General features: G+C 40.8%; 1 protein-coding gene across 2 annotated transcripts in view; it reads left to right on the top strand.

Annotated features, from left to right (window-relative positions):
• The window catches only part of adcy9 (adenylate cyclase 9), a 36348-nt gene that overhangs the window by 12366 nt on the left and 11532 nt on the right, over window positions 1-12450 (top strand). For both annotated transcript variants that reach the window (XM_058640426.1, XM_058640425.1), the window contains exons 2-3: window positions 10927-11126; window positions 12276-12383. In XM_058640426.1, the coding sequence (XP_058496409.1) occupies window positions 10927-11126; window positions 12276-12383 (308 nt within the window). The remainder of the gene's footprint in view (window positions 1-10926; window positions 11127-12275; window positions 12384-12450) is intronic.

Here is a 12450-nt window from a genome sequence, read left to right as displayed (position 1 = left end):
CAACAACATCTAGGGTTTAGTGAATGGTCAGAAAAAGAGTGAATACAGTATCCATTTAGTGAATATGCCTTGTTGATGGTAGAGGTCAGAGGGGTTTGGCTAGGGATATGGACAAAATGAAAGGGAACAGTAATTCAGTGGGTTAAAAGTCCGATTTTAGTCAGACTTAGACAATAATTCGGTTTTCTTAATGTCATATAGACACGTTTGTTTAATCGAGCTAGTCTTAGTCGGACTAACATATCTGGATAATGTGATTCATAGTCCTATTACTCCTGCATGTGTACGCTTCAGACTGGAGTCAGACTTGGCGTTTCCTCCTCTGTCTTTTCACCCAGATGTAGAAAGAGATTAACGTTGTTGTCAAAATCAAATGGTGGCGGCAGGTATTCTGTGTACATACTGCTTATAAAGTGGCTGGTGAGTGTAGTGAAGTGGCAACACGTCACGACCGTCAACACCATGGCGACGTTTTGCTAGTGGAAGTTTACAGGTGTCACCTGCGACCAGGGTCCTACTGGACAAAACCAGCTGTCAGTCACACTTATATTTGCCATACTACATCATTTACCAAATCAACATCAAAGCAATTGAGACCATTAACTTCTCAGAAATATTTTTTACTGATGTAATAAATTGTGTGGCAAGAAGGCTCATTTTCTCTTAGATTTTCATTTAAACTGACTTCTTTTTGCAACTAGTGGAGACGTCTGGCTATTCAATCTATTTTCACTTCCTATTTGACCCCATAAACGGTTTATAGCATAGACTTGCATTAATATCCGAAAGACTAACCACAAACATTATTTGCCTGACTTAAACCTCATTCTATTCAAAATCACAGACCAACCAGACAGCTCCAGTTAACTGGTCTGGAGTCTAACATTTGTTTCACACACACTCGCACAAGTTCTACCAAAAATAGCACAATGCATTTCATGGAAAGCTGAGCATTACATAACACTGTTTGGGCACATTACTTCCAGTCTATACATGTACGTGGATGCTGCCTCTATTGAACGCACACACACGTACATATTCTTTGCACTCAAGATGAAGTCATGTAATGATTTACTGAAAAGTGACTCATTACAGTGGATTCACTCACGTCTCACATTCATTTTTATTACACACAGGAGGATGACTTGCACTTCACTCTGAGTTGCCACCCAAAGTTTTAGGCCTGGCAAGGAAATGCGCAAATACTTAAATAATAATTGAATCATCATGTAGTCATTGGTTAAGCTGGCTTGGATAAATACAATGAGAATATGACAATACAATCAAAATCCTGTGTTCTGTCAGTACTTTTAGAGATAGTATAACTTTCAATTCATAGCATGGAGAACAGAGGAAGACAAACAAGTGTGGGTTGGTTTGACGTTTGTCTCAGTGTGTGTGTGTGTGTGTGTGTGTGTGTGGACAGGTTTGGAAAACACACATGGAAATCAGTAGCTCAGGCCACCAAATGTGCAGTGAAGTGGGCAAGATTTTGAAACTTTGAGCTCAGCCTTTGTCTTGCACATGACTGGTCAGCAAATGTCGGAAAAAATCCTTGTAATTTACTTTCAGGGAACAAAGGCCTTTCTGACACACCTACCAGACTGTTACTAATAAACCTGCCTGTACTTAATGCGTAACTCTATAATAACAATAGGTATAAACTTGATTGTGTGTGGGTGTGTGGTTCAAGACATTTTAGGTTTGAGCACACCGGGCCATGCATATTTCACATGAGTGTCTTGTGTTTACTTGGCAGTTGTGTTTTCTGTGAATGTGTGCAAAATGGCATCTCCTTCAAATTCCACTTTAATGACAGCTGTGTGTGTCAGTGTGGCAACAGCAGCTGGCTGTCTCTAGTGCCCTGTGTGTTTTTGTATTTTGAACATCGGTTTCAACTACATTACATTGGACTGTCTCCGTGTTGAATGGTAAATATGAATAATTTATACTAAGTTTTCAAAGAACACGACACAAAACGTTTGGGTGGAATTATCAAAGTGTGAATTTTGTGACAGATATCCTGGTTTGCGATTTGATTTGCTGTAAGTTGTTTTAGCGGAAAGCAAAAAAGAAGCTGGCACACAGAAGAATGAGTCAATACGACTCAGGCCAGTAAATCTTTTGAATTCACAAGGAGACCGATTGTATGCTCTGTCACCTTAAAGAACTGGATATTCTCTGCATTGTGTGAACTCATTTCCCTGACAATGTGAGCATTTTAAAAGTCCGACTAATATCGAACTAGTCTTAGTTGAACTAACATACCTGGATAGTACGATTCATAGTCTGATTACTCTTGCATGTATGCTTAGTCGGACTGGAGTCAGACTTGACGTTCATAATTTCCTCTCCGGTCTTAGACCAGGAAGTAGAAGGAGGCGACATATACACCGCGGTAGCGTCTTTCTTTGGAAAACACAGCAACCACAAGAGCCATGATCTATTTAATTTGTATCACCATTAACATGCACAGCTGGTACAAAACATACAGAACCACAGCACAATCCATCGTTTTCTGTGAGGTAAAGGTCAACAGGAAACTGATTCGATACGCACTAGCTTATACAGAGATACAGCGCCACCTATGAAGGCGGAGTCAGATGTACACGGCCAGCCTCCGCATGTATATTCGGGCTAGCCAAGTAGTCCGGTTGCTTGTCTTAGTCAGACTCTGGCCTTAGCTCGATTAAACTGTGCATGTAAACATTTAAACATGTAGCAGACATTTGTTTAGAAAAATGCATTGAAAGTTACTACAGCTCTTTTTTGGTTTCAAGTGAAATACACACCGATCTGCCTCAACATTAAAACTGGTTACTGTCTTTATTATTGTGCCTGGTCTGTGAATATCTGTGGCCTGTTTTCAGTTCATTCCAGAACTGTGAAAAAAAAAGTAAATCTTGTGGCTGATCTGATCAGTGTCTATATGAAACACTAATCAATTACAGTAACACCTCACTCCCGCAGTAACGTGCAGATATCCCTGCATTTCCCGGCAGTGAAAGCAGTTAAGTCCCATTATGAAAAAAAAGAAGCGTGTAAAGCATTGGTCCCTGGTGATCTGTGGAAAGAGAGAACTGTGTGACATTAGAGGGAAGAAGAGATGGAGGGAGAAAGAAGAAGGAGCATGTTTTCTAGTCATAACCCTTTCCCAAGGATTTCCCACAGTTTAGCTTCGGGCAGCGGGGGGAGGTTTGTGTGTGTGTGTGTGCGTGCGCACGCATGTGTGTGTGTGTGTGTGAGAGAGAGAGAGCGAGCGAGAGACTGATTGACAAGCACCACTGATCCATATAGGGCTAAACACTTAATTGTTTTCAAATCAAAATCACTAATTGTAACAAGGCAATTAGCAAATCACAAAGGGTGCAGTTTAATCATCACATATTTTATTGTTCCACGCCAGTTAAAACGTGTAATTTAATCTTTTGTTAAATGTATGAGAGTAGTTATCATTTTGTAATTCTCTGTATTGTTTTAAAACAAAGTCAATATGAAACTGACATCATCATGATGTATTGTCAGGAAAAATGGCATTTAGACATGTTTGCCCCTTAATCCATGCTATACAGCAGAATGAATCACTCTGTGCAACAACTGTATGACTTAAATTAAACCCTGCAGTTTTGTCAGTGGTGGAGCGTGTTGTCTTTCAAACTCAGAGGTTGTGGGTTCAATTCCCAGTTCCACTAGTCTACATGCCAATGTGTCCTTGGGCAAGACACAACCCCCTGCTGTGCCGACAGCGTGTGACTGGCTATAATAGAAAATGCACTGTTCTTTCTTTCTTTCTTTCTTTCTCATGGCTTTTGATAGTCCTATGTGTGCTCTGTTTTTGTGTTATTTCTATAGGATCGGACCATTGTAGCCCCATCTCAAGACTGTTCCCTTTCGTTATATGATATTTTTCAAATAGAGGCAATAAAGTTCATTTAAATTATTTTTATTTCAGTACATAAATCTGATCCTGTACAAGTCGAAGCACGAGAGAAACAATCACAGTCAGCTGGACTTAATTATTAACTTTACAAGTTAAGTTAGCAAAGGTATCTACAGAGCTGGTGATAAGACCTAGGTAGGTCGCTATAATTATGTTAACATAGTTAAGGCGTCAACATCGTAGCTGCTCACGACCATAACTCCTTATTGGCTTTACTAGCTATGCTAGCTGGGTGCACTGCTAAATGATGATATCGACAGAGTTAATATTTGGCCGAGGGTGTGAACACGCATAAAACAAAGTGACACGCCAGTCGTCACGAGTGTCCCCTTTGCGGCAGGACCAAGGCTGGTCATTTCTTGTTCAAGGACTTGTCCTCTGCCATTGAGCAACGGCCTCCCGGAGAGAAACCCAGAGCCTGTGTGAAGTGAGACGCTAAAATGCCTTGTTAACAGCTGTGAGCGTGTGTGTTTATGAGAGTGACGCAGTGATAGTTGGAGTGCGTCACTGCTCTTGTCAACCCGCTGCTCTCCATGTCACACACACACACACACACACACACACACACACACACACACACACACAGACTTACCGGACCTTCTGAGAGTAAAGCCACAGATATACAGATGCAAACGTTTGGAAAAGGGGACATGTATTTTTTCACCCTCTTGCCTTTATTAGACAGATTAGCAGAAGACGATTGATTTTATTTATTGACATTATAAAATCTGGTTATCAGCATGTCGTTATTGGATCCTGGTTCCAGTTCATGTCATGTTATTTACTTTTAGACAACTGTTTACCACTAATTGCCCTTGTTTCTTATTGTGTTTCACTCTCGCAGGAGTTTGTCGCTGGTTCCACTCAGAACAAGTTCTTTCATATTTGACTTTTTTCTAGGGCTAATGTGACAAAGATATTGTTTTTGACCAAAACCCACAAACCCATGGTTACATTTGTATGTGATGATTACTGATTCGCCAGGCAGCTTATAGATGCTCCACTAATTTCCCTGGGTCTGAGTTACAAAAAAAGACAGATAAATGAGGTAGAGGGAAAACAGAGAGAGAGGGAGAGAGAGGGAGGACTGAAATGATGGCACAAGAGAGGGGAAAGGGGGGAGGGAGGGAAGGATGGATGGATGTGAGGCAGGGAGGAATGAGAGGTTATTTCGAAGGAGGATCGTATGAGAGCGTGTGAGAGGCTCATCCCTGAGCTCCATCAGCGTGTCCAAATATGGAGTCATGAGGCCTGTAGTCAAGACCTACCACTGACCAGGGAGAAAACCAGAGGGTAGTGGGTGGGAGGAAGTGGAAGGAAGATGGCTGAACATTGAAAGAACAGAGACGGCAGAGATAAGACAGAGCGGCCAGATATGAAGAGAGTTAGTCAGAGGTGGCAGGAGATGCAAGGTTTTAGTGAGACAAAAAAGAGAAAGCAAAAGATGAAGGTTAGAGATAGATGGGGAGAGTTGGGCACAGCAGGAAGGCCAAATCTGAGAAAAGGAAAAACATGCTGATCTCTATTTTTAGTACTGGGGTTGTTTATTTTCTGACTGATGGAAGTGAAGAATGTGAGAGAAGGTTAGATGAAGCTTGAAGAAAGAGAAAGGGAAGTTTAGTCCCTGTCTGTCCTTTCCATGTCATTTTCTATTTCAGTCATGAGGTTGACTCCAGACATTCAGATGTGGAACTGGTTTTGAGTAAATGTTGAAAGGCCTCCCTTTGCCTTTCATATTCATGCCCATGTTCACTGCTCTGTCTGTGGGATCAGAGGGAAGCTTGTGACCTCTGGGTCAGTTTTGATCATGTGGTTGGAAGCCGCCATCAGGTCACAGGTCATTTGTCAGGAACTGCAAAGTCCGGATTGGGATCTACACTCTGGAGAATATCTGAAATGTCCACCCAGACGCTCATAGAGCAACATGGCTCTGCAGGGCCCTGAGTTTGAATTTGTGTTGTTACAGTTCTGCAGCGATGTATATGTGGTGGACGTGTCAGGGTTTGTATGTAGTAGACACTTTTTCCAAAGGCCGAAATTTAAGATCTATGTTGTGCAGCTCATCTGACACAGGGTTGATGCTGGTTCAGTAATTATAATATGGAATATCTTCACTTTTTCATGCATTCAAATATTGAATAAAAACTGAAAATTTAATGAAATCACACTCACATAATTGGAAAAAATATTTTTTTTTTTAATTAAATCAGCAAAATCGCTTAGCTCTCTAACCAGTCATCTCACCCTGAGTCCATGTGTATGTGTGTCAGTGTGTCAGGAAGGTGGGAGCGTGTGGTACGTCATTTTGGGGTGTGTTCACATGTGATCATGGTCTTCAGATGTGTATGTGGAATTTGACGAGTCAGCTTTGCTTCCTCTCCATCCATCCTTCCCTCTGTTCATTCATTCATTCAGACTCACTCATATGTGGGCGAAGACATTGGCACAGCAGTGCACTACATAGGATGAGTCATACACATAGAAAATGCTATATGTGTGTGTGTGTGTGAGAAACAGATCAGTGTGTATGAGGCAGACAGAAGCTTCGTATTTCCTGGAAAGTGTATCCTTTGCCCTTTTGGTGGATGTCGGTTGTGTATGAACTCAGGGCACGTTTTGATCACATTTGCACAAACATGACATATTGCATAGTTTTCTACAGCTCAGTCCAGTTCTCCAGAGGCTCAGTCTCTTCATTGTACAGTACACTACTGTCTTTTATAGTGGTCCCTATTGAATAATTGCAAAACCATTGGAAACAGGAACCTAACATTGACATTTCAGAAACAGTTTGGGAGCGGATTCTTGATCAAATTCACAGTAGCTCCATCAACTCCAGACTCTCCTTGGTTCAATTTAAAGGTCCACAGATTTCACTATTCTAAAGCCACGACATTTACCCAGAAGATTCATCCCTACCTATCCTTACCCGTTTGGTCTTGTCCAAACCTTGTCTTTCTGGTCCCTTCTTCAGTAGCTGTGGCCGTCTGGACTTGCTTGAGTTGCCCACAGATAACTACTGAAGAAGATTATGACCTGGATGACTGAGAACCTTCACCGACATCTTTCTGGTCCCTTATTCTTGACTACATATCATAAGACCATTGCACCTGACCCATTCCTAGCCATTTTTGGCTCAGTGAAGTATGATTCCTCCATCTTCCATTTCTTTATCCATCTTTTCATATAGTTTATAGTTATTTATTCTTATTCACCTATTTTGTCAGGGGGTTGAGAGTGTTGTGTTCCTATGTTGTTCTGTTTTTTATGAAAATATTTAAAACCTGAAGAATGACCTTGTATTTTGTACTGTATGTTCAATAAATATATATATATGTATATTTATATACATATATATAATTTATATATAAATATAAAATATATTTATATATATTATATATAGAATATATATATATACTTTCATATGACTTTGTGCATATAGATCACGTGCATCTTGTCAATACATTAGTAAAGAGACAGTACAAATAGAAACACTCTTTATATGACATGGAAAATAGATATATGACTTACATAATAGAGGTAATGAAATAATGACAGTGCATGTGTGTCTGTGTGAGAGGATGAGATCCCACTTTAGTGAGTGAGTGAGAGAGAAAGAGAGAGAGAGCGAGAGACTGTGCCATAATTGGATTTGTAGGGTTAGAAGGTTCTGATATGCTATTTGATGCACTTGTGTGGTTGAGCAGTGATGTGATTATAACTGCTAAAGTGCAGACTGTCTCATGAATTGGGGTGAAACTTGAGTTGAGTATGTATTTAGTTAAGGTCATTACTGGGAGTGATTTTATTCTGCACTGACACAAATATCTACGTGAACATGAATACACACCTGTCTGATGTCTCCTCTGTGTCTTGTATATTAAATGATAGACCATATACTCATTCTTGTTCACTTTACATCAGGTCTAATGTTCAACCTCATCTTAAGTTTCTCATATGTAGTTAGTCTAATACAGCGCTGCTTATGTTGAAAATGTTGGCAGCTCACGGAAAACCAGCCAGTGGGAATGTCAGAAAGAAAGATTTTTGTACATAATTTTGTTTTAATGGCATTTGTTGAAATCCTCTTCACGTCCAAATAGCCATGAATAAGTAACGTTGTCATGGTAAAAAAAACAAGGTTATTGTAGTTAACGAAAGCAAACAAAAATAACGAAAACTAATATTGAAAACAAAAAATTTTGTTAAATGAAATAAATAGGAGTCTGTGCTCTAGTCATGGAGAAAGAACTGAACAAATCTTTTTTAATTAACTGATTCTAATGATTTAATACATCGAAAATAACTGTATTACAAGTCACTAGTCACCAGTTTGTGTGTGTCACGTATAAAACAAAGTCACGACAGTTTCATGCAGCCGTGCAGTGATGACCCCGCCCACGTTGAGGAGGTACTATATCAAGCCTGAGGTGAGACAAGGCGAGGCAGTACGCTAATAGTTGTAGTAATAGCTGTGGTGCTAGTAGTAATAGTAGTGGTTGCAGTAGCAGTTGTCATATATAGAAGTCGTGCTCAGGTGAACTCTCTCCTCTCCAACCAGCTGCTATCAATATATCAATAAAAGCCATATTGAGTCTTCAGAGTGCTGTCACTTGCTTTCCTAGAGTGCTGTCCTATCAATATGCAAAGACACACAAACACACATACACACACATGCAGTAGCTCAGTTGAAATGGATTCATGGTGTTGTTTTGCCTAGAGCGGGAATTATCACACAGAAGATGCATGTGGCACTTCATTGTACATCGAAGGAAGCTGACAAACCTCAAACCTTTGTACTGGAGCGTACACATATTCGCTTTCGTCGCTGGAATGTTAGGAAACTGCACATTCTGTTTCTCAAGCCTTTAAACGTCCGCATATTTCGAGGCCTGTTGGTTGTCGAGTGTAGAGTTTAGAGTTTAGAGTTTAGAGGAGGCTGTTGATAAAGTTAGAAAGCCGAAATGGAAGACGACGAGGAATGTGGGTTATGTGAGGCATGCTAAACTTAGTGACCTCCAAAGTGTTATCGGGCTCTTCCTCCCCCAACTCCCCACTTTTCTTACTGATGTCGTTATCTTTTGTACCTTAAACTCTGTATCTCGAGCTCAACACCATTGTGTTGCTCAAGGAGGACAAATGCTAAAGCCGGGGTCAAACTGGGTGCGTGTGGAGTGTGTATGGGTTGCATTTCTGCTGAACCTCTGTTGTTTACACAGGGAGTGTGCCTGCTGCGTGTCTGCTGTGGAGCTGCCGCTTTGAAAAATGCCATAAAATATACTTTTAAATACGCCTTTGTACTCAACTACAGTAAATACCAGGATATGGTCTGAAGTCATGCTTTTACTCCTCCTTCAAATATTTCAAGACAAAAGCCTTGTTGCTTTCACAATAAAAATGGGTAAAGAAAGTGTTGGTGATATATTTGACGGATAAAGACTTCTCTGAATCATGTTGGAGGGCTCTATTTTTAAGGAGGCCCTGAGACAAAAGATCTCAGAATAAATGCTGACAGTACCTGCTCGCTGTCGTATCACTAGCTCCAACCTTTCCTGCCATATACTTGAAAATGTTGATCGTTTTTGTCACTACACACTGAGAAAGGACTTGCATATACTGTATTATAAGAGGCAAACTTGTTACGTAATAAGTATAATATGTCTTCATATTTTAAGGTGCTTACACCTCCTCATCAGACGTGATGCCTTCATACACACTTACATATACATATGCTGACACGCCATTATACTAATTTTTCCTATTTGTGTTGAATAAAAACAGACAATTGACCGGATATCACACATCAAAAAGTTTAAAAGAAGTGATATTCCAGTCAATTATTTTGTAGTGTTGCAAATCATCGTTGTTTTGTAGGAACACATGATGTCAGTGAAGCCCTGGATGCCAAATGAGGCGTTTTCTTCTCTGAATACATTGTGCACATGACATGAAATGTAAGATATATGAGCAATTAGTTGGACGCAGTAAACCCATAAAAAGTCCTTGACATTCCTTTATGGCCCACAGTTGTGCCTCTAGTCAGACAAAAATGTGAGTCTGTTTGATCAAAGCGGACAGCTCCACAGGTTACTGTGTGTTTTGTCAGGCTGATAGCGGCTGGCGATGGGCCACCTCTTTAATCCAGTGTTTGTGTATTTCCTTGTTGGTCCTATGGCAGTGTGGACACAGCGAGAGCTCTGAGCAAACACGGTTGGTCAAACACACAGTGTTGCACTACCAACTACTTGTAAGCATGAGTGTGCAGAAACTAAGGGCGCTAGACCAAAGGACTGCTGAGTGAGGGGCTGTCTGTGAGTTTTGAAATGTTTCGAAAAATCTTGTGAATTCATTTCATTTTTGTTATTTCAAGTTAGATATGGGATCGGGAACTAAATTAGTTTTCATTTGATAATTTGAGATAAATCTTCATTCTTTTCTTTGTTACGAGCCCACCAGTGACACTTTCTCCTGTTAGCAAAGATGGCGGACACTGTTTACATTCTGGGAATGAGGTCCCGTCCCCCTACGAGTGGGTCTAAAAAGTGTGGAATTAGCGTTGCAGTTTCAAGCCTCAGACAAAGTGTCACTGATGGGCACGTAACAAAAAAAGAATGAAGATATTAGAAGATAAGATGTAGATATAAGATGTAAGATGAAGATATTAAAAATACTAACCCTATTCTAGTAGTACAAAGCTAAATGCAAATCGGTGAAATATTCCTTTATTGTATGAAGATGTAATGTTTGCAAATCGACACAGAGGATTTGTTTCCATGTGAATGTTTGTAATAAATACATTACTTGTAACTTTATCATGATTAAGCCTCCTGTATATTTGGAAGGATTGCAAATCTCAGTGCAGCCATCAAATGTCTGTGGACGACAGTGGAATGCTGGAATAATGAAGCAGAGCTACTGATTTCACTGATGTGATTTATTTGCATATGTAATCTAAGCAGAGGCCATTTTGTCTTTGCTCTCTGCAGGGCTGCAGACGTACCTGATCTCAGGGAGGAAGTTGGAGCACAATGTGCAGTGTGAATGTTCTCAGGTGGGACTGCCGGGTGGAGACACTGGAAGGGTCGGCCTGTCCTCCTGTCCTCAGCCACACACACCAGACCTCATCCCTGGTGGGGCACAGGCTGCAGAGCCCCTCTTGTCTCTCCAACCACCAGACAGGATTGGGGTAAGTCAAAGGTTAAAAACGATGATTACTGTTGCACTGGTCCCTATTTTCTGTGTGGCTTCATGGGCATGTAAGTCAAACTCACATCCACTTTGTATGTTCTTTTTATGAGTGAGCACATAGAAACATACACACTGAAAACTTTAGTAAAGGGTCTTGTAGCTGCTTTACACCACAGTTTTTGCCATTCACCTATTCATGCAGCCCAGCTAAGTGCCTTGCCCAAGACCAGCTGTGCTGGGAATCAAACCCACAACCTTCGAGTTGAAAGGCAGCTCGCTCTACCACTGCACACAGTACAACATAAGGACAATCATAGTGCGTTTGTGTAGCTTTTCATCCGTGTCCAGAAAACCATTTGAGCTTTGCATCGGTGTCCATACCATAGACTGCATAAAAACAAATGAATGTGGTCTTTCCAGTATCCTCGCTGAAGTCAAGCCAGAAGTAGCAATAGACTCAATTACCATTTGGGGGCTTCATTTGTTGCATAAAGAACTCTATGTGAAAATAAACATACTTCTGACTTGATTTACAATGTCAGTAAACATTTCCATGATACATGTATGGTATCAGTGGCTAGTTTCGGGTCTTCTTTAATAGAACATGATGTCAACTTTGTAAATTTTGTTCCCATTTAGGGGAAAATAGATGATAAAATATGACACATATGAGTGGACACCACTGTGATTGACAGCTGGTATCGTCCAATAGGAGTCTGGTTGCAGGTCATGCCTCTAAATTTTGCAGATGCCAGTCAGATTGCGATTCTGGACACTTCGAAAACAGGAGTTCAGATTCTTATGGGTGACATCATGACCGGTAACACACCTGTAAACATGCACCACATGACCATTCATGAACACGTCACATGGGCAGATTCTCTCCTCTGCTTAGTTTCAAAAAGAGTCACTAACAAGAAACAACAAGGGTGCTCTTACAAGACCAATGATGGGGTGAAACTGAAAGAGAAAGTAAGTTTTAGTAGAGCCTTTTGTTCACAGCTGATTTCTGGGCTCTTAAATGTCATTGTAGTGTGGACAGCAGGCATGTCTGGAGCCGAATTTGTTTTGTTGTTGTTGTTGTTGTTGTAGTGTGGATGTATCCTAAATATAATATAGTGACCTGTCACTGTCGTCTCCTCTCCAGCCTCCCTGTGTGCCCCGTAGTGTGGCCTTGTCTGTGGGAACAGAGCAGGGTGATGATGTGGCTGTGTTGAATGGCTGCCAGGAGGAGCGCAAGACTAGTAGTGCAAAGGTACAGCACACATGCTTAAGTGCACTTGACAAGCACTCCTCAAGGGGTAGTCAATGAACTATTCAAC

The sequence above is a fragment of the Solea solea genome, chromosome 10, assembly GCF_958295425.1.
Source record: "Solea solea chromosome 10, fSolSol10.1, whole genome shotgun sequence".
Classification (NCBI taxonomy): Eukaryota; Metazoa; Chordata; class Actinopteri; order Pleuronectiformes; family Soleidae; genus Solea; species Solea solea.
This window is presented reverse-complemented; position numbering and strand designations above follow the sequence as displayed.